The sequence below is a fragment of the Vicia villosa genome, linkage group LG4 (assembly GCF_029867415.1).
Source record: "Vicia villosa cultivar HV-30 ecotype Madison, WI linkage group LG4, Vvil1.0, whole genome shotgun sequence".
NCBI classification, from domain to species: Eukaryota; Viridiplantae; Streptophyta; class Magnoliopsida; order Fabales; family Fabaceae; genus Vicia; species Vicia villosa.
Window position 1 is genome coordinate 175,036,378 of NC_081183.1, and position 27,833 is coordinate 175,064,210.

The 27,833-nt window shown below is 34.5% G+C and overlaps 1 protein-coding gene and 1 non-coding gene across 2 annotated transcripts; one reads left to right on the plus strand and one right to left on the minus strand.

Moving 5' to 3' along the window:
- The first annotated feature begins 8,292 nt into the window (after positions 1-8,292).
- LOC131600903 (small nucleolar RNA Z221/R21b) lies at positions 8,293-8,379 on the plus strand. The gene has a single exon (XR_009283505.1). It is a non-coding gene; the product is annotated as a small nucleolar RNA Z221/R21b (small nucleolar RNA).
- Positions 8,380-15,429: 7,050 nt separating this feature from the next.
- On the minus strand, positions 15,430-18,559 carry LOC131596046 (uncharacterized protein C57A10.07-like). Its single transcript, XM_058868602.1, has 3 exons — positions 17,758-18,559; positions 16,754-16,878; positions 15,430-16,038 (listed from the first exon to the last, which is right to left on the minus strand). The coding sequence occupies exons 1-3, from the start codon at positions 18,344-18,346 to the stop codon at positions 15,721-15,723; spliced, it is 1,032 nt and encodes a 343-aa protein (XP_058724585.1). The 5' UTR covers positions 18,347-18,559; the 3' UTR covers positions 15,430-15,720.
- Between the last annotated feature and the right edge of the window lie 9,274 nt (positions 18,560-27,833).

Below are 27,833 nucleotides of genomic sequence, written 5' to 3' on the forward strand. Positions count from 1 at the left end.
CTTTGGCCTCGAGTGTTACAAGTGTTGCCCGTGATTTAAGACAATAATATTTTCTCATTTTTTGGATACACAAAATAAGGGAACATTTTTCTATGCCACCTAAGACAAACCCTTTTTAATTGTTCACATATTTATTAACAATTTTTCAATGTTTCCTAAAAGTGAAACCTTTTTTAAAAAGCATATACTATATCATTGTCGAGTAAAATTTTCACATAAATATCGTAATTGTAGGGTCTAATTCATATAAATTATTTTAAATACATTAACTTGCACAAGTTAAACTTATACATGAGATTCTTAAATTGAGTATTGCAATAAATAAGTCGATTATTTTAGCATTCAAATAATGTAAATAAATTATAAATTCAAGAACAAAACATGTTCATATATGAGCAAAACAATTACACAAAAATCCTTCTCTTTACAAAAGACCTACAAAAACACAAAAGCTAATGGATAGACTAACTAAGGGCAAAACAAGAAAACAACTGTACAAAAAAAAAATCCAAAAAAGCTGAAAACACCTTCCTGACTAGACCACACTAGAAACATAAATCAATTAATAATAGTAAATGCTTCTTTAAATCGTGGGCTGCCTTGCGCCCTAGCTTCTCTCTAAAGGAGTTATCCCGCTTTAAACCATTTTCACAAATCCAACATTTGAGGCTCTTGTTTGAGCCTCCAAACATCTATAGTTACTTGTGTAAAGAGATCGATATATGATTGTAAACTTTCCTTTTTTTCTTGAGTAATTCTGCTCGGGCAACTATCATCATAGGTTGCCTCTTCTAGACAGTGAAACAAACGATGAAGTTCCACACAAGTTAGTCCATGAATCAATACTTCTGATGGGAAAAGATTTAAACCAAATCAGAAATGACTCGGTCAGATTTAATGTGATGAGCTTGCACTCTGCTTTTTTATTCGTGTGATAGTAGTTTAGGCGATTACTAACATGTTGCACATGTTCATTTAAATCTCCCTTTTCATTGAAATTATTTAGCTTTGGAGGTTTCTCTAATGCTTTAGGTATTTGACTATCGAGGATAAGAGTGGAAAGAGGATATTTCAGTCACTTTTTAATCAGAGGCTTCTCCACTTGTTCCTCGGGTGGAGTGTGACTTCCTCGACCTTGTTTTAGACTGAGAGGAGAAGTCATGTGTCTCTGGCTTCTTTGATGTCTCAGAGATCTTAGCACTACTCCTGGTGATAGTATGACTCATTGGAAAATGGCTCCTTGCATCGTGTTTCCCTTTGTATTTGCATTGTGCGGGCTTTCTTTGAGGTGAAGTAGACTTTCCTCCATTGCTTATGAATTCTGATGTTGAACCATTATGTAAAAATTATCCAATGGCTCGTTAGCTCTTGCACATCAAGGTTGACATCAAACACATATGTTTTGAAACACTTAAAATTCAAGATAAAACATTCAACGTCTGTCGTCGCATGCTCACATACCCACCGCAGCAGAATTATAAAGATAAACATGTTGTGCAAACAAATAAGTCTTGTGAATCTACTTTATTAAACTTAAATGAAATACGATAAAAATATCCTCATAACATAAGTATCACCCCAAAGAGAGTATAACATCCAACTCTCCATTTAATATTAACAAAATAAAAAGACATTATTCTCTCTACCCAGTGTTACAGATCAGAGCACACGATCTGAAACGCAAAATAAAAAATCAAAGAAGAACAACCCGACGCCATCCTCCATTTTAAGCAGTTACTCAGATACCTACTTATTTGTACTCCAAGAGGAGCACAAACCACAACAACAAAGGGGTTAGAGTACAAACCACAAATCATATTAATAAAGTAAGTGGTATGTACTGCAAGGTAGAGTATAAAACGCATGCATATTCTACACACAATTCCATAAAGCATCACACCACACATCCTCACACCCAACTCAATAATCACACACAAATTAACATTATGCTTATAACTCATTTATGTAATGCAACTCAACTATGCAACTCGATGCCTATGCATGTGGTACTAACTTAAAATTTGGTCTTCTCAGGAACTGGGACCCCTCTTTGAACCCATGAGCCCCCTCTTTAAGCTCCAAGCCCCTGCTCTGAGGTTGGAAGCCCCTAGTCTCCTCTCTGAACTAGCGAACATGCCTCTTGACACAACTCAAATGATGCCTGAATAGCAATATCAATACGATAAGACCTTTCTCTGATCTTAACATAATGCACTGATAACTCTCATAATCCACTTTCCAGTTTACCATGCAATCATAGTCACAAATGCATAACACAACTGAAATCAGCGCAACACAATTATTAAATAATTTCCAAGTTATTAATCCCCATCATCGCCAACATAACATCAACAACCCATATAATCCACATCAAAAACTCATGTTATCATAATACATTCAGCCCCAAAAAGTAATGCCATTTGATAACAATTTGTGTTAGTTTTCCAATGCTTCGAACGACAACTCATTCGGAATTACGCTTAAAAAATTTATGGCCAAAATCGTCGGGGATACAACTTAGGTAAAAACGACCATTTTTCAAAATTTTCCCAATATGTGTCGACCTCTAGGGAGCATGCGTCAACCTCTCGGGAGCATGCATCGACCTATGCGATGTACCTGCTGAAGCCAAAAGGATAGAACGACTGATTTTGCAAAAAAAAAACTCAGTATGCATCGACTTATGCGACGTATGTGTCAACGCCAACTGCGTAATGTAGTATTTATGCGTCTTTCATCGTTAGAGGCCTTCCGGACCTCCGATTTCGGCTCTATAAAAACCTTCGATCTTAGAATTCAACGTGCTATAATAATATAATGATTGAAACAACAGTTTAACACGTATAATTCTCATTTTTCTCGAAAACATATTAACCCAAAAGCTTCAACCTTCAACAATGATGGAAAATATTACAATTTCAAAACAGTAAAACCACACATAATCTTACACAAAAATTCATCATCAATTCAACCAGCAACATCATAACAACACAAAAACTTAGATTTAATCAATACAAAATACCCTATTGGAGGTTAATGACTCCTCTACTCTACATTTCATACATATACCCTTTATTAAGGTTGTTCTCCCCCTTACCTCAATTCCTAGCAAGAATTATGAATTGGATGATGTTCTTCTCCTTCAAGTTCTAGCTAACCTCCTGCCTTTCTCGCCTCTTTGTCTCTTTTCACTTTTTATACGTATTGATAAAACTCTTTTCTCTTAACTCCCTTTTAAAATAAAAACTTAATTCCTTGATTAGGATATTCCTACCTTACCCTCACATTTTTCCCTAATTCCCACCTTGTCCTCAATATCTCTACAAACTCTTATTTTCCCATTTTTCCCTAATTCCCACCTTGTCCTCAATATCTCCTCAAATATACAAACATAAGAGTAAGATACAGAAAGACATAAGGGGTCTCAAAACGGAATGCAACAATTGTTCAAGTTGGTAGAGAAATTAGGTTATGTTTATTGGAGCAGGAAAAAAGATGAGTCAGAAGTTGTGAGAGATATTTTATGGGCTCATCCGAAATCAATGAAGTTGTTGAATATGTTCCTATTGTATTTATTATTGATAACACATACAAGACAAACAAGCACAGGCAACCGTTGTTTGAAATAGTTGATATGACATCAACTTAGTTAACATTTGTTGTTGCATTTGCCAATATGGAATCTGAGCAGACAGAGAAATTTTGTTGGGTATTGGATAAGTTGAAATAGTTGTTTACTAAGCAGGATTTTTGTCCACAAGTAATTTTGACTGATAGAGATATTGCTTTGATGAAATCTATTGAAACAATATTTCTAAAGACAACTAATTTGCTTTGCCGACTTCACATCAACAAAAATGTGAAATCAAAGTGTAAGGAATATGTTGTGGATGATATGCGAGAAACTGTGGAGAAAATGTGGTATGAACTTATAAGGGCTAGTGATGAGAAGGAGTAGTATCAAAGGTTGAAATAACTTGAGCATGCATGTGTTGATTCCAAAGATTTTATTGATTATGTGAATGACACATGGTTGACTCCGCATAGACATAGATTTGTCGAATCATGGATCAATCAAGTGTTACATTTAGGCAACACCACAACTAATAGGTATGTTTATATGATTTTATCGATATGGTTTCTTTATCTTAATATTACAAATAATTAGTTGTTTTGTTTTATTTAAAGGGTGAAGTCTGCGCATTGGAAACTTAAGCAAATGTTAGAGAACAAATTAGGTGATTTATGCAAATGTTGAGAGGCTATGAATGACAATATCAAGATACAAGTGGGCAACATTGGAGCTTCATTTCAGGAGAGTTTTTATGAAGTTGAGCATGCATACACTTTCCATTTTTATGCGAATTTGCGTGGTTCAGTATCAAGAGCTGCATTGAGGCACATTGCTGAAGAGTGGTTAAGATTGACATGGTGGGTACAAACATGTGGGATATGATGTTTATCGTGATACGACGAATAAGAAGAAAGAGACCTGTGGGATATGATGTTTATCATGACCTTTTAGGATATGAGTATGTTGATCAAGCACACTCGAGTTCCCAAAAATCTCCAAAGAGGTTATGTTCACAGTTATCCCAAACCTCAAATGTTAAAGAATATGATAAATTCATTATACAATTTCCATATTATATCAGACCATTTAATGATGACATTTTTAATGTAAGAGACTATGGAAAATGTGGGTATAGAGCCATTGCATCTTTGCATGGTTATGGCACAGATGAATGGTTAATGGTTCGTAGGGAATTGGAGAAAGAAATTATAGGTCCCAGAAGCAAGCTCTATGAGGAATTATTTGGAGTCCTTTTTTCACAAGTGAGAAAATCGCTGGTGATAGATTCTTTAGGACAACAACCACCAGATAAATGGATGATATTACTTGATATGGGTTATGTAATAGCCAATGGGTATAACGACGTTCTCATCTCTTTAGGTTACCCTAGTTTGAGTTACTTTCCTATGACGAGTGCACATTCACCTAATGCATCCATTTATTGCATTAGATTTGTAAATGGAATCCATTGGGTTTAGGTAATTAAAAATTTAACTTTGTTACATTCAATCCTTGTTTGACTTTCTTCGGATATTAATTTTGTAATCAAGTAAACATGAATGAAGGATTCCCGTTGCCACCTGTCACAACTGATTGGAAGAAATATCGCACCAAAGATGCGACTTCTTGGACGGTAGGATTTGCCGGGCTATTACAACATTGGCAGCGTCTTACGCCTGAATTGCCAAAATATGTTAGATTATGATATATTGGATTTTAATATGTTGAATTATAATATTTTGTTAACAATTGATTTACCAAGTTTTTATTATATTGTGTTGAAAATTGACTTTATAATATAAGTCTTAATAAAATATAAATCTAAAAAAATAACATTAGTCTCATAATAATACATAAATCTCAAACTAAAACATAAGTCTACAAACAAAACATAAGTCTAAACATAAAACATGGCATCAATCAAACTCATTATCATAAATAACTGGAACACCCCTAGGTAATGGTCCGCCCCGTGCTACCCTGACTGCCTGAAATATCTCAGCATACTCATCGTCATCCTCCTATGCTTGATGATGCTGTAAGTAACGATGAAGCTCATTAGAAATAAAAGATAACCTCTGGTCTGACGGTCCTTCGTCATAGATAGGAACTGGTACCTCCCTCGCCTGATCCTGTGGTGGTGCTACCAATCGAGGATGTGACATCATATAATACCACACCAAGTAATCATCATTCGTCTCATATAGTATGTTAGCAAAAACAGCTGGGGTACCATATGGGATCCGGATCACATACAACACACTCTCCACATATGCAACCCAATCAACATCCATATCAAGCATGTCTATACCAGGAGGTGCAATCAGTATGTATTGTCTGTATCCAAACTGACGCAGACATCTATCAGGTAAATATAGCACAACAATCCCATACCATTTCAAACCACTCCTAAACATACAGATATCATCAAATAATCGGTGTTGTCGGTGATCCTCAAAAGGCCGCCAAATGACATCACGAGGGGTCAATAGATCTAACACAACTCGAATTGCATGAACTTTTTGTGTCCCTTGTCTATATTCCCATCTCATCGCCCTCGGAAGTGGATTATCCGTACCACAAATCCCAGAAGTACCACTTTGCCAACAATTGGAAAATACTCATGAATCCAACACTATAAAAAATTATTGATATTATAAATTAAACTAAATCATAATAACATTGGTATTATAAATCAAACTAAATCATAATAACATTGATATTATAAATTAAACTAAATCATAACTAAGTATAACTAAAATTTAAATAAATTCATGGTACCTAAAGAAGAGTGGCATAACCGCCAAGCTGCCTGCAAGAATAGAATGAAGCATCCCCTAAGTATCTGTATAGGTTGACCAGTGCAACTGCCCCCAGAAATATCTATCACATCCATCCAAGACTCTCAATAGTGGTAAATACTTTGCCTCGACAAGAGTAAAACTCTTGTCGGCAAAAATAGTACAATCTAACAACAACATGATATAGGCTCTAGCAGCACCGAGAAAGTTATCACCAACTCTTTGTTGCTCAAATACTTACTTCAAACAATCCAACCTATAATAAGAACCCCTAACGAAAGAAGCCTCCGTAGATGCATCCCTCAATGAAACACCAAACAGCTAGAGTGATAGCATCATGATCAGTGACAACATAATCAGGGTCAACCAGCTCACCCCTAATTAGTAAATGTAGAAGACATGAAACATTATCTAGCGTAATGGTAATCTCGCCGAACGACATATGAAATGATGATGTTTCAGGATGCCATCTCTCAACAAAGGCAAATATTAGATATGTATATACTTTGGACAAACTAATATGCTGAAGAGGGGACAACCCAGAGTCAACTAACCATTGATTCATCACTAGTGGGAGACCGTGTCGAACCCATCCTATTAGTTTGCTGCCATGTGCAACAACCTTTAGGGACATCTTTGGTACTGTCTCCTGAAAACAATTTGTAATATGAGAAATGCTAACAACACTCTCTTTTCAACACTCTCTCAAACATTCACTCTCTTATTGGTTGAAGCATGTGTGATTCCTACCACTTTATGTGGGATCCATTTCCAAAGTGAGAGACCCACACATGTTTCAACCAATAAGAAAATGAGTGTTGAAGAGAGTGTTGAAAAGAGAGTGTTGCTAGCTTTCCTCTTTGTAATATATATGTCATAACATAAAAGTACATATAATGTAAAATTATTCAACATAAAACGAGATATTAGCTTACCTCGCTGAACCATAAATGACGAGTAATGTGATCCTAATACCTCGTCAGAAGAGAAGTATCAGTCGGTCCTCCGGCAAATTTCAAATTTTGCGAACCAGCCTCATGTGCAGGCTGCAGCTCCCTGATGTCGCTCGTCCGCTGCCTCTCAACGTTATCTTCCTCCTCGGGGCATTCCGTCGATCAAACCTCCTCTTATGCGAACCATTACAAAATATTAATATAAATAAAATATAAAATATTAAAAACATAAATAAAATAGAAAGATGGAAACTTTGGAAAATCGGAACACCCAACCTAGGCTATCCGGTTGGTACTATGGCAAAAACGGAACACTCAACCCCGGGCTATCCGGTTGGAGTTTCTAAAAAAATTGAAAACCGAAACACCGCACGGGTTGTTTGGTTGGTAAAATTAAAAAAGAAAGAGAATCGGAATACTCACTCTTGGGATGTCCGACTGGTAAATTCAAGAACCGAAAATGACACTCTAAAGTTGTTCGATTTGTGTTTCTATGGTTTACTCTCTTTGTAAATTTTTAGCAAACCAGTGAAATATATATATATATATATATATATATATATATATATATATATATATATATATATATATATATATATATATATATATATATATATATATATATATATATATATATATATATATATATATATATATATATATATATATATATATATATATGGGTATATATGGGTATATCTGTTCAAATGTATATTTTGTATGGGTATAAGGATAAATATAGGAGTACATGGTATAATTTTAGAATTGGGCCATGTTGTTGAATCATAGATGGACCGGCCCAATCACAATGAAGAATCACCTTAACCATAAAACCAATTAGGGTTTCTACCATTACCAGTATATAACCAACGCCACAAACCCTTTCTCGTTCATCATCTTCTTTACAAATCTTCTCTCTGTTTTTCTTTTACTGCTGATAATCAATTTTTGTATTCTATTTTATGGGCTGTGATGATTCATAGAGATAGTCATGCACCACTCTGATTTTCAGTGCTGATAATTTTCTCATACCCATTATTTTTCTGAGCCCTTTTCATGTTTATAGATCCTTTTGAACAATTTTCTGTTTTTCTATTATTAATTAATTTTCCTGTGTTATTTGTTTTTTTTGAAAATTGAGGAACCAAATGATGCGGGGTTTTATAACCCCAACCATGATGCGGACCGTACAGCTTTATAGCTTCTGGGGATGAAATTTTGGTTTCTGATGGTTCTCTTTTTAAAATTATATTCTAAATTATTCTTTTTATTTATTTGTATGATCCCATCTCTTCACAATTCCTTTCATTTATTCTGATTAGATATTAATTCTGAAATCTGCATCAGCGATTTTAGTATTACAATAGATGTGCTTTCTCCATTCAATATTTAGTGAATTTGTTTTATATGTTTTCTACGTTGCCATTAGTTTCATGTGTCTGCCATATTCATGTTGAACATCTCCCCAATTGCAATAATGTTCGGTGTTTTGCAAATTTAAAATGGATTGAAATATCTGTCATCATTATTTTTTGATCTCTCCGATTTATAATGTTTGCAAGAACACTCTCATATAAAGATTTACATCGATTAAATATTTTAGCTCTCCTGCTCTACATGTGTTCGGGAGTTGAGTAGTATGTTATCCTTAAAATCTATTAAACATTTTGTTCTTTTTGCAGTTAAACACCCATGGAGATAACTTAAACTTATTTGCTTTTGAATGTTTATTACATTTTATTGTCTGACATATTTTTAATTGAACACAGATTAGTTTTGTTGAAAAAATAATATGAACATAAACTTAAGTCAAACTGTAGATAAACTTGTGGAAAAAGAATTTTTCTTTAGACAAACTGTAGATAAACCACCTGACCAAACTACTACTCAAACGGAGAATGGTGGGAAACATTCATAAAGTTTAAAACGAAGGAATGAAGAAGAGAAGGAAGATGATAAATGACCTGGAAATTTATGAAAAACTTGATAGCTTTATGAGCAATGACAAGTGGTGTTTACGAAATCCAACTTTACAGTTAAGGTGTTGCATTTTTAGATCATCATCCAATTCTGATTAACTTAATGGAGGATCATGTGCAGCAAGTGAAATGGAACTCTTATCAAACTATGTTGACAGCTCCGGGAAGAAAGATTATAGCATGAGTTTGAACTTTGAGAATATCAGAAGAATATTCAGTTAGGCATTGAGGCTTGAAAATTTGATACTTTTAACACGGTTAAGCATATGAAAAAGGAGATTGTGGGAAGGCTGAATAGGGTGCAAAGGAATCTTAAAAGATGCTGAGTGATATTTTAAACCAGGAAGAGTTAATGTGGCATCAAATTTTGAGAACTATGTGGCTTGCTTATGGCAACTGTAATACTAAATATTATCCCATGAAGACCCTTGCTAGAAGAAAGAGGAACAAAATTATTATGCTGAAAGATGATAATGGAAATTGGATTGAGGATGTTGAATGTCTTCAAATGCATGTCACATTCTATAAGAAACTCTTTGCTAGACCAAATTCTTACGAGAGATCAATACATGAGAACATTATGATAGTTCAGGAGATAATTCATGAAATAGATAAGAAGAAAGGGAAAAAAGGTTTCTTTGAAGTTAAGATTGATTTATCCAAAGCCTATGATAAAATCAATTGGGAGTATATCTGGTATATTCTTCCGGAAATAGGGCTGCCTGATAATATGAAGAACCTCATTATGCATTGAGTCACTAGTGTTGAGATGAACATAAAATGGAATGGCAGTCGTAGTGAATATCTTCGTCCTAAGCGTGGTATTCAGCAAGGAGATCCGATCTCGCCGTATTTATTTGTTCTTTGTATGGACAAGCTTTCCCATTTAATTGAGAATGAAGTGCGTCATAATAATTGAAAGCCCTTTCGTATTGGTAGGAATGGTGTGCACATTTCTCATCTATTGTTTGCTGACGATCTTTTCCTTTTTGAAGAGGCAATTGAAAAACAAATATTGTGTTAGACAATGCATAATTTTTGTACAATGTCTGGGCAAGAAGTTAGTATTGAGAAATCTGGGATTTTGTTCTCCAAGAACGTTTCTAGAAGCTTAAGGTCTAAGCTTGTTAATATCTCTGGAATTCGAGAAATTAATGGCCTTGGTAAGTATTTGGGTGTTCCTATTATTGGTAAAGAGTTTAAAAGTTAGGATTTTGACTATATTCTTGAGCAAGTTTCGAAGAAGCTTTCTAGTTGGAAGGCTAGGCAGCTATCGTTTGCAGGAAGAATTACATTAGCAAAGAGTGTGACAGAGGCTATTCCTGTATATCCAATGATGACTAATATGCTCCCTAAAAAGTGTATTAATGATTTTCAAAAGCTCCAAAGGAAGTTTATCTGGGGTGATTCAAAAGCTGAGTTACGATAACTCTGGCAAAATCTGAAGGAGGTCTAGGGCTTAGAGATTTAGTGATTATGAATCAATCTTGTATTATGAAATTAGGGTGTAAGAACATTAATCAAGATCTTGATTTATGGTGCAAGGTGCTTAGAGGGAAATATGACACCAATAATTTGATTGGTGGTGTGAAGGCTAGGAGTACCGATTCTAATGTGTGGAAGGCCATTATGAAAACTAGTCCAAAGCTGATAGAGAGTGGCAGATGGAGGATTGGAGATGGAACGATGATTAAGGCGTAGAGTGATAGATGGCTTGTTGATGATAAGTGCATTAATGAGTATGATTTGAATATTCCACATGAGATTATGGATGCTACTGTTCGTGATCTGGTTGGTACAGATGAGTGCGAGCTTTGTATTAATGCAACTTTGCCTCCGATGGTGGATATCAAGGAAGTAGGATTATGATTGCAAGTGAAGAGGATATAATTTTTTTTGTTAGAACTATGTATTGTAAACTAGTGCAGGAAGGAACTGTAGATGGAAATCAATTTTGGAAGCATATTTTGTCCTATTGAAGGTTCTGGAAAGTGTGAGAAGCTTCCTTTGGATTCTCATGCATGATAGGTTGCTAACCAATTACATATTGAGTATGTGGGGTCTTGGCAGTGCAAGTTGTAATATCTATGGTAATGTTATGAATCTTCTACTCATGCCTTGCGCGATTGCAGTAAAGCTCAGAGGGTTTGGGATAATAGAGTTCCTGGCAGCATTATGCAAGCGTTTTATGGATCCAATTTGCAGGAGGATAGTTAGTGGTGTAACTATTGGGCTACGGGTTGCCATTTGCTTTGGACTTGGTGGAATAAGGAGAAGCATACGATGGATTTTCACTGAGTAGGGATAGATGAACCGTTGATAGTTGATTCCCATAATTTAAGATCAAAACATTGAATATATATTTTAAATCTAGATTCCCATAATTGAAACCTATAACCATTAAATGGGGGATATGTGTTTAGGAAAATTCTCGTGTTAAAGACAATGTTGGAGGTCATCTTCTTCACGAGACGATTAGTCTTTAAATATAAGTTAGACTCTAATGATATTTGTTGGGCATGTGATTCCAAAAGGAGGGGGGGTGAAATATGGAGGTTTGTAAAACCATTCATTTAAAGCAAAGTTATTTGATAAATCACAGTTTAAAAATATTTTATAAAAACTTTGGAATAATATGCAACATAAATTCAAAGTAAAGACAATAAGCGAAAACAAAAAGAGATAAGAAAAGAGAAATAACACCGCAAAATTATATAGGTTCAGTCAAGAAGACTTAATATTGTCCTCAACAATTAATTTTGAGAGTATCCACTATGCTTGAGAGTTTTTAGAAGATTATGCCCACGAACCCCCTTATACAAGGAAATGAAGTTTTAAGCTAACTTTTAACCAAACAGTGAACAATGCTTGAAACAGTTATTCTCCAATCCAAACAATGAACAAAACTTGAAGCCATTAGTCTTCAAATTAAACAAAGATTTTGCACTGGCTAATCTCGAACCAAAAATGTATTTTTGAATTAGCTATCCTCCGAGCATAACCAATTTTTTTTACGGGCTGACCATAAACCGAAATGAGATTTATACCGGGATGATCTCAAACCTATTGAATTCTTACACAAGAATGAACACATAAACCGAGAAAGATTTTATACCAAGCTAATCTCGAACCAATAGAGCTTTAACCGTGTTGAGCTCAAGAATCATTATGGAGTATTTTACTAAATTATTTCCACGAACCAAAAGAGAGCTTTTTCAATGTCGGAGTTCACGAAACAAACTGAGGCTTAAACAAATTCCCTAAATACAAACTCTAACTTTTTCAATGGTTTAACTCGCAACCAAAATAATAACTTCATAAGGAAAAATTATTTATTCAAGAGAAAAATCTACTCTCGGTAAATTTACGATTATGACCCCACCTAAAACAATATTTCTCACTAGACTTAAGAGCGCTCTCAAAGCACTATAGCTAAAATATGTGAGAAAAATAAGAACAATTTAGAGAGGTGATAAGAGAAATGAAAATTGAGGTTTTTCACATATTCTAGATGATGAAAAATGATAGAGAAAAATATCTATTTATAGGTTAACACATGATGTATATTTGGAAACAATTCATGGGCTAAATTAATAACATAATCGATTAGGTTGTTCAACTAATTGATTGTTGGTGCCCAAAATGGAAGGTTTCAATAGAGAACCGTTATCAATCATCAAGAGAGTGACATTATTCATTATAGAATCTATTATACATCATATAATCTATTAGGCTATAAATATAATCGATTAGACAATTTAGATAAAATTTGCTAATCAAGCCAACAATCCCCTAATCAACTGCCTAGGCTGCAAAAACAATTTTTGGTGATTTTAATTAAAACATGAGAGGCTTCTCAAAATTTTCAGCGTGTGTTTATGGTTTACTAATATTACTTCTAATAATGCCTTTGTGTCTTTACAATACATTGATCACTCAAACAGACACAATTAGACTAGGTTTTACATTTTCTCTCTTTCTTACTTTGAAGCTTCAAGTCTTGGAATCATTATCTTTGATTTTAGCATCACACAAGAACCTCGAGTCTTCTTGACGAGGCTTGAGATATCTCCATATTAAATACCATCATATGAGAGTTTAAAAGTTAAAACCATTGGTGATCATAAACCCCAAGTCTTCACTTCTGAGTCGTTGGGCTATATTGTTGACTTTAAACAAATGTCTAGTTTAATTTGAAATGATAGCTTGATAAAATATCTCTTGCATCTTTGACCGCTTAAGCTATCTTCAACAGTTGCATGACTTCAAGTGTTGTCATCGTCAAAACTAATCAGCTATTGGTTGACTTGCATCTTTGATATTCATAAGATTTACCATCTTGGATCACTTCCTTTCCTATACCTGCAAGCACATAGATAAACACAAGAGAACCTCTAAAAACATTAGAAAGAAAAAATAACTATAGTAACCCTTTGAGCACCATTATAAAAAGCTGCTAAAGGCATGAATAAGTAAGGCTCAATATTATAAATCCACTAGAGCTCACCACTCATCCAAAGCATCCTCTTGGCGACCAACGCTCCCTTGGAGAATGCTTTTGTCGCCTTATGCCCCTCATGCTCATTTCGGGCGACATTACCAGAGGAAAAGATCTTCCTGCGTCCACCAATTGGTCATCGCATAGCACCTTGAACAAATCCATTTGGATCAAGTCTAACCCAGGATAGAGGTGTGGATCTGTGTGCTTGTAGATATAAAGCTAATGTTCCTGATGTTACTGACTGTCTTGGTGTTTTGATGACGACATCACCGATGTTTGTTGAAGTCAACAATGATATCTTTCCAACTCTCTGATGATGTTGATTAAATTAAAGATATCTCAAGTCTCATCTAGTAAAATATTCAAGGTCTAGTGAAGTGTTGTTATGATCGGTGTATCTGGCAAAAGAACTTGAAGCTTCAGAATTGTGAAAGACAAAAAGTGTGAAAACTCGTCTGGTTGTGTTTGTCTGAGTGACCAGAGTCTTGTGAAAGTAGGAGAGTAACTCCTAAGATACTAAGACAATCCAAACACACACTTTAAAACCTTTTTAAGACCTCTCTTTATTTGCTAAAATTATCTAAAAACCTTTTTAAAGCCTAATTGACTGATTAATGGATTATCTGATCAATTGGAGGGCTTTTTATAACTAGATAATTGATTAACCCTAAAGCTCTAATAGATTATTTTTTACTTGTAAAGTCTAAAATCGATTGACATAGTCTTTTAATGATTACTAAAGACAAAACATGAAAATCTTCCATTGTGGTTTGAAAAATCGATTATTGAGGTATAATAATGGATTGGCCTAATTGATTATCACATTAATTCGGCCCATTAGTTGTTTTCTTTTTGAGTCACATTTTCTCTTATATAAATGAGATCTCTCATTCAAAAATACACCAGAACTCGAAGATTTCCTATTTTCATACTATTTTATTACTCCCCTCCTCCCTCTTTAATATTTCTCGTTCACCAAAGATACCTTAATGCCTTATGAGTCAAAACCACTTGTTAGGAAACCTGCTGATTTTCTTACGGAGTTTAATTTTAGGGGCAAATACCTTAATGCCTTATGAGTCAAAACCACTTGTTAGGAAACATGCAGATTTTCTTACGGATTTTAACTTTAGGGGCAAATACCAAAAGAATGTTAACACTCAAATAATACTGAGGCACAAACTAAAAACTTGCTAAATTACAAGAGTCACAAACTAAAAACTCGCTAAATTACAAGAGTCACAAACTAAAAACTCACTAAATTACAAAGACTAGTCAACTATTTAAACCTTTAAACAATTATGTGCGTTTTAAACAATTATGTGCGTTAGTAGTAAATATATTAGTGTCCACGTCACTAAAATAACACCCATTTAATTATGCGTTCCCATTCCGTTCCATTTTTTTTTTAAGATGGTTGCCCTGTGCCGTTATCCTAGTTTTATAACACTAGATAAGAGTAAGCATGTTTTCTTTATTGAATCAATGAGAATATAGATTTGTAAATTGTTTATGAAATCTATGATCTTAATAGTGATTTCCATCAAACATAATTTTTCAAAGAGCATTAACTCTGTAACTAAAATTAGAATGCAATATCAATAACTGTATTTATCTTCTACATGATCCCATATTTGTAACATAGCATAAAGAAATTCAAAATGAACTCATTAACCATATTTCATATTGAACTGTGTCATGTTTAGAACACCAAGATATCTAATAAATCCACCTTACAAAAAACCTCGTCAAACTTCTTCTATGAAAGATGCAACAAGTTTCATGATTCATCTACACAATTTATCATCATCTAACCAAAATTTAGTCTTAATATCATGTATCAATAAATATCATGTGTCTAATATCTCTAAGTTGTTAGTTTACACTTGTATAATTTACGGAACTACCGTTACTATGCCCACGGGAGTGCGCCGGGGTATGGAGCTGGTCCACAATATCTGAACAAAGCTTCCATTTCTGGACATCCATTAGGATATGGAATTGATCGATGAAAAGGGTCGCGCTTTAGTTTTTTGTGATAGAGTGAACCCCGACATCCGTATGGATCTCTTAAGAATTGTGTTCTCACCAATTCCTCACCTTTTAGAGCAGCTGCTACTGCATTTGTTGTAGCAGGTGTGCCAGCATAGAAGAATCTTGACTCTGGAAAGCCGATCGCGGATCGATGTAGATTTGCAAATCTGTTTTCCTTGAAATCATAACTTACAACCTGATTGACAGAGTTAGCAAATCAGATTAAACTCGTAATGCAAGTGAAAAAACAATGCAAATCGTCATTCAATTTATATTTGTATTGAAGCATGAAATTTGGATAGAAAATTATCCTCAAAACAGAAAACTTAACATGCTGTTGTAAACTACTATGTAATCATAGTGGTCATTATGTAAAGAAAGTCTAATTGTAAAAAGCAAGTGCAACCACTTTCATGAATGAGATCTTAGAATTTGAGTTGATCCTAACTTAACCTTGACAAAACACATTTCCAGACCATATATCATCACTGCAGAATTCTTAACACCTCATGCGCAAGACTGCACATTTGAAGCATGATCTGATGGCCTAATGGAACTTAGATAGGCTCTAGTATCATATGCTAATTTGGATTTGTTAGGCCTAACTCAAACTTTACAAAACCAGCTTGTAAAGCAGAGACTGGTCACTGGTATTGTTTCTTTTCGTATACAACATGCAATTTGCATGCATATTAATAACATTTTTCAGCCATCAATTTTGAGTATTTCTCAGCAGCTATTACACAAATCTGAGAATTTGATATTGTGATATAACAAAAGTATGGCCGCAAATTTTAATATTTTCTTATTCTTCCTATTAATATATTTCGGCAATTCCAAATATTAAAGAAGTGTCTTTAGACATAAATGAACACAATGCTTCAGAACTCATATGAGTAAGGATTACATACAGTAATATTTTGAGGATAGGTGCCAGTAAGCTCTCTGAATCGACAGACACTAAATAGAAGATTTTCGAAACTGTCTCGAGCATGTTCCTCTGTAAGTGATCTCCATTTCACACTTTCTTCCTTACCTACACAGACAACCTAAGAAATTGAGACTGTTTCTATAAAAACAGTTTAAGTGGGAAGCATATGCAAATAAATTAAAGGAGAAACAATTTCAAGTCATCAATACCAACAATAAAACCCCGAGAAAACAAAGATAGATGATGCAATAGAGACTCATGGAGATAATTTTTTATGAAAGAAATGGGTGAAATAGAATGGAGTTAAAATATAACATACTCCATTGTTTACATTACTCAAAAATAGGATATAGTGAAATGGAATCTAAATCCATTCCATAAAAAACCCATCTTTTTATTTCCCACTAATTTAAGAGTATCAGATAAAACCAATTTTTTACCGTAACATAAAAATATTCAATCAATAGATTGATAATAACTTAAATCTATTTCAATTCATTCACTCTCAATTTGATATCAAAAACCATTGTTTTAAATTGTGGTCCTCAAGTCAAGGTTTCAAGCGTTTCTACAATTAATAACAATTTAACAACCACAATTACAGTGGGAAACTATCCACATTCGTTTGCATTTTCCACAATGTATCAATGTCGAAACCAGGGTTTAAAATGAAGGTCTGCAACTGTTATATGAGCTACAACATAACAGTTTTTGATGATATAAAAACCATAACATGGTTGCGGTAGAGGCTACATCGGCCACAATTGACCTCAATTCACTGCAATATCAAGGATCATGTCATAACTGCAATTGTTATCGGGACTATTAAAAAGTAAAAACCCTATTCGCAATTTAACCACAATCGAATTCTAAAAATGGTCTATCTCATCGCAAATGTACCCACAACTTCATAGTTTTTTTTAAAGCCTTAAGCGCAACCGCAATTTAAAACCTTATAGAATCACGAAAACCACGGAAACTCACCAAACCATCCTTTGAAATCAGCCACAGCCCAATAACTCTGAGCCTCACTCCTTGGTCCAGCATCTTTCCTCGTCTCTCCACCACTAAACAAAAGCAAAGCAGCCTCATCCTTATCCACAATCTCAATCCCCTCCTCAATATGCTTCACAAAAGTCGCTGCTTGACCCGGATTCTTCTGATACGACTCCAAAAACCAAGAATCCTCCTTCTCAATCTTCCCACACCCACTACTCATATAAACCGAATGCCCAGCCACCATTACCAAATTCCTAAGCTTCGAAAACGGGTACTCATCCAAACCCGGTTCAATTCTCTCATAATCCTTCAACTGGGTCGTGTTGTAAGAGAGAAAAACCAAGAGTGAAACCCCAAAAGAGAAAGCTAGAAGTAAAAGAGCAACGAGAGGGTGGAGTTTGAAAAAATGGTGAAACTTTTGGATCATTTTGTAAAGGGGACGAATTGGTGAAGGTTTGGGTTTTCTGATTCGTTTGGTTGGGGTGGTGTTTCCGGATTCGATGTCGAAATCGGTGTCTGGGTATGCAGGGAAGGATTTGTAGGATTGGGATCCGAGAGTGTAATCGTTGTTCATTGTGGTGATTTGTGATTGGAATTGAAGCGATGCAATGGAATCATTGGATCGCGGTTGAGGAGAAGAGAAGCTACATGGAGTGAGAATGTGGAATTGGGAGGGATCGATGATGGGATCTAGATTTAGAGGATCTCATTTTTCTAAAAGGCAATGCTTTTGTTTGTGTTTTCTTCTTCTTTCTCTTTTGGAAAGTCAATGTTGAATTCCTAGTTGAAGTATTTTGTATGTTTGTTTGTTATATTATTTACATGATGGTTAAGATAAAAATATTGGTTCCATTACCCTTAATTTTTGTGAAAAATTAAAAATATTTTTTAGGATTCGGAGAAGCATTTTCGAACGTATTCTCATTTCGTATTTCATTTATTCCTAAGTGAGTCATATTTTTATTTTGACAAAACTAGTATGAAGATGCATTTTTGTAAAACTTACGGAAATATACATTTTTGCAAAACTTATGAAAATATACATTTGGATGGAGTTTGAATCAAGTACTGTTAAGTGCCAAATTGTAGTTATTTTGTGTATGTAAATAGTGGCACTTATCAATGCTTTTTGTTAATACCGTTTGAATAATTCCCCGTTTTTGTGTAATTACGTTTACTTTACGAATACTTGTATTTTCATATACTTTTATACCGTTTGATAGTTTTGTTGTATTTTTGTAGGTATTCTTGCGTTTTCGGAGCCTTGAGGAATAAAGTGTCGAAGACACGGCTGCGAGAGCAAAGAGAAAATAATTCTGCTGTTCTGGTGCAGGGCGCTTCGCGCGCTGTAGGGCGCGTCGCGCCCTCTTTGAGTTTGAAGAACATAGTCTGGCAGAAGTTAGGGCGCGTCGCGCCGGATTAGGGCGCGTCGCGCGCTAGGGCGGTTTAGTAAATTTATAAAGGGCGCATCGCGCCGAAATAGGGCGCGTCGCGCCCACTGCGAAACTCAGTTTTGTATAAATAGTTAATAACAGATTTTTTAGGTTTTTTATCACCTCTTCTTGACAAGTTGAGCTCTGATCCTTTTTTGGTAGTTTAGAGGCTTAGGAAACACCATTGGGTGCGACGTCATGTGGATTGATCATGGATCTGACTCGATTTCATTGTACCGGTGAGATCTTTCTGGTTCATCTTCTCTCTTCCCTTTGTTTCATTCCAATGGTGGGTGTTGTATGTTTGTTTCTACTCTTATTGTATGTATATTTGTGGATCTTGGGATCGTTTATATATTCGCTTTACAAATCATCATTGTTGTTGTTCTTGATCTTTTTGCTTAAATGCTCTGGATCTGTGTTGTTGCAGACATGGACACCATAGATCTTGATTAGGAATGATAACTGTTAGTTTCTGGGTTGCAGACATGGATTTAGGACTAACAATCGTAGTGGGTATCGAGTTTAATGCCTCCGTGTTGTTTGTGTCCGTGGAGAAATCGCTGATGTGAATAGTACGGTTGAGCTTTCGTCGGTGTTGCAGACATGGGCACCGATGTGGCATCTCGAGTGATGCCCGGTGATGTTGATGCGTATTGTGAGTGTCGAGCGATAGATCTTCAGATTTAAGTATTCGACGGGTAGAACGAAATGCAATTCCATAACTATTTCTCTTAGACTATTGAGATTGTTTATCTGCTTTTATTTACTTTTCCCGCATTTACTTTCCGCACCCAATTCATGAAACTTAGAACACGAGATAGTCGAACGGCAGTTCTTCTCACCGATCTCTGTGGACACGATAATTCCCGGATGAATACTTCCAAAACTTTTGTTGCTTGCCGCTTTACCGCTCCAACAAAATGGCGCCGTTGCCGGGGATTGGTTGAGATTAATCGCATTGCGATGGTTTTATGTTTTAAGTTTCGTATAGTTTTGATTAAGTGTTTGGGCAGGTCATTTTCTTTAGGTTGCGTTTGAGGCGAAAGCATTGGCGTACCGCGAGGAAGTTTCTTACCATTCGCGAAACAATAAAGGCGTCGAGCTAACGATGTTAAACGAGCGCTTGTTGGGAGGCACCCCAACGGTTTTATTTTTTTGTTTTTCTGTAATTGAGTTGTATAGGTGTTAAGTGGTGGCTCACTGGAAAATCTGTCTTTTTAGACTGGTCTGGTTTTTCTGGTGTAGCGCGCGTCGCGCGCTCATGGGTGCGTCGCGCGCTGGGTTGCTTTTGGCCAGTGACCTCTTTTTAACGGGTCACTCGGCTCGCCTTTTTCCCACTTACACCAAGGCGTTATAGTATAGTATTTTATCGATTTATTTTTAATTCTTTTGTTTGTGTTTAGACTCAAATTTTGGCCCGATTACTTGGAGTCGCATTTGGTAATTCTTCGATTTTGATTGATTCAACAAGCCGGTTGTGCGGTAATGATTGATCGAATTTGTACGTTGCAAGGTACTCGTTTATCGCTTTCTATAGCATAGCATGTTTAGGAGACTTTTCATTTGTACCATTTTCATACTATTCATTCTTTTTGCATAACTTGCTCATGACTTGAATCACAATTAGTTTCCCCTTTTTACCATAAATGTGAGGTGGCTTTCCATTGTGTATATATGTGAGTGACCGACATTTCTTGTTTTAACTGGATATTATTATGTTTAATCTTTCGTCTGTATCGATTTTGTGAATGCACGAAAGTGATCAAGGCACTTGTTTGATTTTGAGCACAACTACCATAAGCCAAATGTCATTTTACCTTGTGAGTGTGTGACCATTCGTACCCCCTTTGAGCCTTTTTGTCATTGTCCATTTTGTTTTTGAACTTGAGACATAGTTCACCCTTTTTGATGGATTTTGATTATCTTTGTTTTCTTGACCTTAACTATGATGTTTAGTTGGATTTTTACCTTGCCTTAGAAAGTAGGGAGTATTCACTTTATGTTATGGTTGAATTCAAGTTGGGGAGAAGGTGTTTGCCTCTTTATGTTGTGATTGATGTGAGGTTAAGAAAAGAAAAAGAAAAAGAAAAAAAAAGTGAGAAAGAAAGAAAAGAAAAAGAAAGAAAAAAAAAGAAAAGCTTGAAAAAGAAAAGAACAAAAAGAGTTTTGAATAAGAGTGTGCTAATAAGTTTTGTGTTTGGTGTGAAATTTGTGATGAAGAGAAAAGTTGGATTGAAATTGTATTATTTGAAACTTTGTGGAAGTAATTACTCTCTTAGGTTTAGGCAAGTTTTTGTTTCGATTAGCTTTAGGACTTATCACTTGTTTGTTAACCGAGCCACATTACAACCTTGAAAGCCCTTGTGATTCGTGTCGTTGCATTTTCAATACTATTTTTAGATGAACGCATAATTTTGTCTATTGTTTGCAAGATTGTTGGATGAGTGTTCAAAGTCCTCACCTTTCGGTGTTTTTCATCTACCGATGAGTTTTTGCTAGGCGTGATTCATTATTGAGCTTGTTTTGTTTTAGGATGTTTTGTATGAATTTTTGTACTTAGGAATCGTTTCATTTTCATGTTGTCGTTGTAGGATAGTGGTAAGTGTTTACTTTGTTAGTACGTTTTTATTTGAACCGTACAATTGTTTCGTTTTTCTAAATGTTGTTGATTCTTGATTCTTTGGATTTATACTTTTGCGATTGGAGTGTTTGGCCCTGTTTGAGGACAAACAGATTCTAGTTGGGGAGAGTTGTTAAGTGCCAAATTGTAGTTATTTTGTGTATGTAAATAGTGGCACTTATCAATGCTTTTTGTTAATACCGTTTGAATAATTCCCCGTTTTTGTGTAATTACGTTTACTTTACGAATACTTGTATTTTCATATACTTTTATACCGTTTGATAGTTTTGTTGTATTTTTGTAGGTATTCTTGCGTTTTCGGAGCCTTGAGGAATAAAGTGTCGAAGACACGGCTGCGAGAGCAAAGAGAAAATAATTCTGCTGTTCTGGTGCAGGGCGCTTCGCGCGCTGTAGGGCGCGTCGCGCCCTCTTTGAGTTTGAAGAACATAGTCTGGCAGAAGTTAGGGCGCGTCGCGCCGGATTAGGGCGCGTCGCGCGCTAGGGCGGTTTAGTAAATTTATAAAGGGCGCATCGCGCCGAAATAGGGCGCGTCGCGCCCACTGCGAAACTCAGTTTTGTATAAATAGTTAATAACAGATTTTTTAGGTTTTTTATCACCTCTTCTTGACAAGTTGAGCTCTGATCCTTTTTTGGTAGTTTAGAGGCTTAGGAAACACCATTGGGTGCGACGTCATGTGGATTGATCATGGATCTGACTCGATTTCATTGTACCGGTGAGATCTTTCTGGTTCATCTTCTCTCTTCCCTTTGTTTCATTCCAATGGTGGGTGTTGTATGTTTGTTTCTACTCTTATTGTATGTATATTTGTGGATCTTGGGATCGTTTATATATTCGCTTTACAAATCATCATTGTTGTTGTTCTTGATCTTTTTGCTTAAATGCTCTGGATCTGTGTTGTTGCAGACATGGACACCATAGATCTTGATTAGGAATGATAACTGTTAGTTTCTGGGTTGCAGACATGGATTTAGGACTAACAATCGTAGTGGGTATCGAGTTTAATGCCTCCGTGTTGTTTGTGTCCGTGGAGAAATCGCTGATGTGAATAGTACGGTTGAGCTTTCGTCGGTGTTGCAGACATGGGCACCGATGTGGCATCTCGAGTGATGCCCGGTGATGTTGATGCGTATTGTGAGTGTCGAGCGATAGATCTTCAGATTTAAGTATTCGACGGGTAGAACGAAATGCAATTCCATAACTATTTCTCTTAGACTATTGAGATTGTTTATCTGCTTTTATTTACTTTTCCCGCATTTACTTTCCGCACCCAATTCATGAAACTTAGAACACGAGATAGTCGAACGGCAGTTCTTCTCACCGATCTCTGTGGACACGATAATTCCCGGATGAATACTTCCAAAACTTTTGTTGCTTGCCGCTTTACCGCTCCAACAAGTACGCGTCAAACATTCCCCCTTATTTATTTTCAGCAAAATCACTTCTCAATGATTTCTCAAACTTCTCTAATACCCCAAAGTGTTTTTCCTACTACATTTTATTCAAGTGGTGTATCAATTACTTTTCAACATCCATTTAATCTAAGTGTTTCGACTTCAACTGCACATTCAGTAAGTATTTCATTTCAAGTGTTTTTTTTCACTTCATCCATTACGATATGGGTATATTATGTTGTTTAAGAAACATTACTATATAGGTAGTTACACTCATAGTTAGGTAGTTTATTAAGGCATGCATTTTGTGCCATTTTTGTGTTCCTTGCGTTTCTGCCATTTTTGTATTTTCTGTGTTTTAGGAAACTACGGAAGTGCACTTCTGTATTTTGTATGAAGTTGATTTTTCAAAAATATAAAAGTGCACTTCCGTATTATATTTGCATTATTTGATTTTGAATGTCTTTTATCTGAGTTTGATTTTGTCCGCTTTGTGCTATATTTATAAGTAAAATGACTAACAACCAAGAACGATTGAGGGACTATAGAGTGTCCCAACATGCATATGTTCGCAGGGAGAAAGTGCGACTTTCGCAACCACCGGTTGGTGCTAGATCATTTGATGTGGAAAAGTCCATTTCTAGAGTTCAGATGTCTCCAGCTTTGTCTTCTCGAAGGCAAGTGTCACCTGCTACTGCCCAAAAAGTCCGACCAATTGATGCACATGCTTCCCTAGAAGCCTCACTAGTTGACACACATATTAATGTTGTTGTTCTTGATGTCGTTCCTAAGGAATTTGGAGGAAGTCCCTATTACACTTCACTATTGCCTCTGTAAGAAAACTATGTTGCTAGGCATGTATGAGATAGAGAGGTAAAATTTATCTATATTTATTCTTTGAAACACGTGTTATAATATACAAACTTTTTGACAATGATGTATTTTTTGGTAGTACCGTTATGCTTTATAATACATCAACCATGGTAGGAAGATTGCAAGGCTACAACAACCTAAGGAGCAATGATTTTATTATGTCAGCTTTCGTTGAGAGATGGAACTAAGAGACTTCGTCTTTCTATCTCCTGCATGGTGAAATCTCCATCACACTGGATGATGTGATATTCCTTCTACATCTTCCGATTAGGGAAAGGTTATTTGACCATCACATAATGACTAAACCTGAGGCACTAGAGATGATCATGACCTATTTGAGAGCTGAACTAGAGGATATTAGTATGATATGCAGCCTAAGAAGGGGTGAATTAAGGTTGTCCGTTTTTTCTCGATTTTGCGCTATGTTCTTAATTTTTTTTGAATATGAAAATGATATCTTCTTAGAAACATAAAATACAGAAAATTAAAGTGTTGGAAAATAAATGAACACAAAGAATTATCCTACTTTCCCTTATCAACAAAGGGTTCATCTAGTCCATTCACACCTTGAAGTATTTTCACTATGTTAGATCTTTGTACAAGTTTCACACTAAGACATGTCTTACCAATTACAATCTTCTAACTTAAACACGAAACCTATGATGGACTTTGAATCTCCCAAAACCAAAAAATCTTTTTTAAAATACACTAAACACGATGATGGATTTTGAATTACACCAATTCAAAGAACCTTTTACAACAAACAACATATCACCACAACCTAGGTGATTAAGCTACAACACATTTTTTTTAATAATATTAAGTATTTGAATCTTGAATGAATTCCAAGATAAAGTTTGATCTTCTCTTTTAATGTACAATTCAAATATAATATATAAACCCTAAATGCTCAGAATATATTATGAAACTTTTTGAATGATTTGAAGGTTATGCACAAAGTTTTAGCATTTTGACAATGAATGAACACTTGAAAAATTGATTTGAATTGTATTAAAATTTGTATGAAAGAGGTAATTTGAAACATTGGTGTATTTTGCCTTAAATACATCCTTAGAAGCCTCTATGAATTGATGCATAAGTTTGAGACATTTTTATAAAGGTTTACAATAGTTTATAATGACAATGGTTCATGAAAATACACAATTCTGCATTATTTACCCGTTTTCTTAAATCAGTTAAATGGTCACCTGATTTAAAAAGTGCAGAACGATTTTCAAAATTCAAATAGAGTGAATTTCTTAAACCGGATAACGAGTTACCTGACTTAAAAAGTGCATATTCAATGTTTTAAAATTTCTGGCAGAATGGGTATGCACTGATCGCACCAAAGTGTAACTGATTACCGCCCTATAATTTTTGAAAAATATGCTTTGAAAATGTTTAAATTGTGTGATTTTGATGCATGAATGCTTAGGAACATTAGAGTTGAAATGATGATTGATTTTTGAGCATGTATATATATATATATATATATATATATATATATATATATATATATATATATATATATATATATATATATATAATGAATTGCAATTTAGAATCTTAGCATTAAGATCAATTTCCCTTTCTTCCGAAATATCCATTAACTTATGCATTTTTTATTATTGATTCCAAACTTTTTCTTCTTTGATAAGATTTTGTCTTCATCAAAACTAAACTAAGGGTATATTTGGATTGATGGAATAGGATGGAATGGAGCGGAATGGAATGACATAAGTTTATGTTCCATCGTTTGGATTGATTAAAAACGGATGGAATGAAGTGGTATAAGATGGAATGCATTCCATCCCATTCCATCACTTTCCACCATTTTTTGTACCCTCCGATTTGGGCGGGATGAAAAAATTACTCTATTCCATCGTGAAGTTCCCAAACAATGGAAAGACGTATTTATTCCATTCCGCTCCGTTCTGCTCCATTCTATCTCGCTCCGTTCCATTCCGCTCCGTTCTTTTTATTGTATCCAAACATAGCCTAAGATAGATGATGAACATCTTCTTCATAATCTCCTCCTTTTTTATGATGACAATATATATTGATGAAATTTTTTGTTTGAACTATTGATAAAAAATTATTATCTTTAGAGACATAAGAATTATTTTTAACATATGCTCTTTTAGGATGAATTTCAACTTGCACTTTACTTGATTCCACATTATTGAATTTATTGCCAGCCTCAACAAATATAGTTTGAGTTGTACTTCGTTGATTAAATTTAGAGTATCCAAATCCATATTTATCATTAGAATATTTTTGTTTGTTTAACACATATTCTAAATCAAGTTGTCATTTCTCATATTTCTTTAAGACTTGGTTTAATTCAACAATATTTTTTATTTAAGAGCTTCACATTTATTACATGTTGAATTTTTGACTTGGTCTAATTCCACTTTGATCATGTTATTGCTCTTACTTAGAAATAAAATTATTTTCTTTTGTTTTAAACTAGTTTTAGAAAGTGTCCAATATTTTGTATGCAATTCAAGGAAAGCATTATGAAATTCTTCATAAGATGGTTCAAGACTACTAACCTCATTTTCTTCATCATCAGAATGGTGTGAAACCATTAGTGATATTTTGGTTGTTCTTCATCCGAAGATGAACTTACTTCATTGTCTTACCATGCCTTGTATGCTCCTTTTGGTTTCATATCCTTCTTGTTGTTGACTTTGATCTTCTTTTAAAGAGCAGAGTACTCACTTTTGACATGACCTCTATTTCCACATTCAAAACAAGTAACTTTCTTTCTTGAAGATTATGATTATCTTTGACTAATTTTCTTATTTTTTTAAGGATTAAATATGTTTTTGGTCTCAATAAAATTATAAAATTTTATTTTTGATCCTTATAAAAAAAACATGTTTTGGTCACTACAAAATTATTATGCATGTAGTTTTAGTGTATGCAGTTAAACCAATGTGTATTTTTGAATGATTATTTTACATACATGTTTAGAACGTTATAAAAAGTTTATTGAAAAATAAGGAACTCAAAATTTGATTTCAACGTCGAGATTTTTATTACTTTTATTGTTATTTTTTGAAATTTAAAAAAATTCATATTTAACTCTTTTCATTTTAAAAAATTCTAACATTTAGTAAATAAATATTTTATAATATTCTAAATATGTATAAAAAAATTAGGCTAAATTATAATTTTGGTCCTCCTATTTTGATGTTTTCACGATTTTAGTCCCTTTATTTTGTTTTTAAACACTTTTGGTCCCTCATCCCAATTTTAAAATATGTAGTTCATCCTCAAGTGAGGATGGAGGACCGAAAGTGAGGATGGGGAGACCAAAAACTGTATTTTAAAATGTGACACATAAGCGTTCTTTGTAGTCAAAGTGAGGATGCGAGACCTAAAGTGTTTAAAAATAAAATAGGGGGACTAAAATCATAAAAACATAAAAATAGGGAGACCAAAACTGTAATTTAGCCAAAAAATTATTCAAAAATTTAAATTTTAAAGACTAATTAAATAATTTTTAAAATTTTCGAAAATAACATGAACCAAAACTACATGCATGAAAATTTTAGAGACTAAAATATATTATTTTTTTAATAAGAAATGAAAATAAAATTTAAGATATTTATAAAGACAAAAACATATTTAACTCTTCTTTTAAATAAATTAAAAATATCAACTTTTTGTTAAAAAAATTCTATTCAATATTTTTTGAAGCACAAAGGATA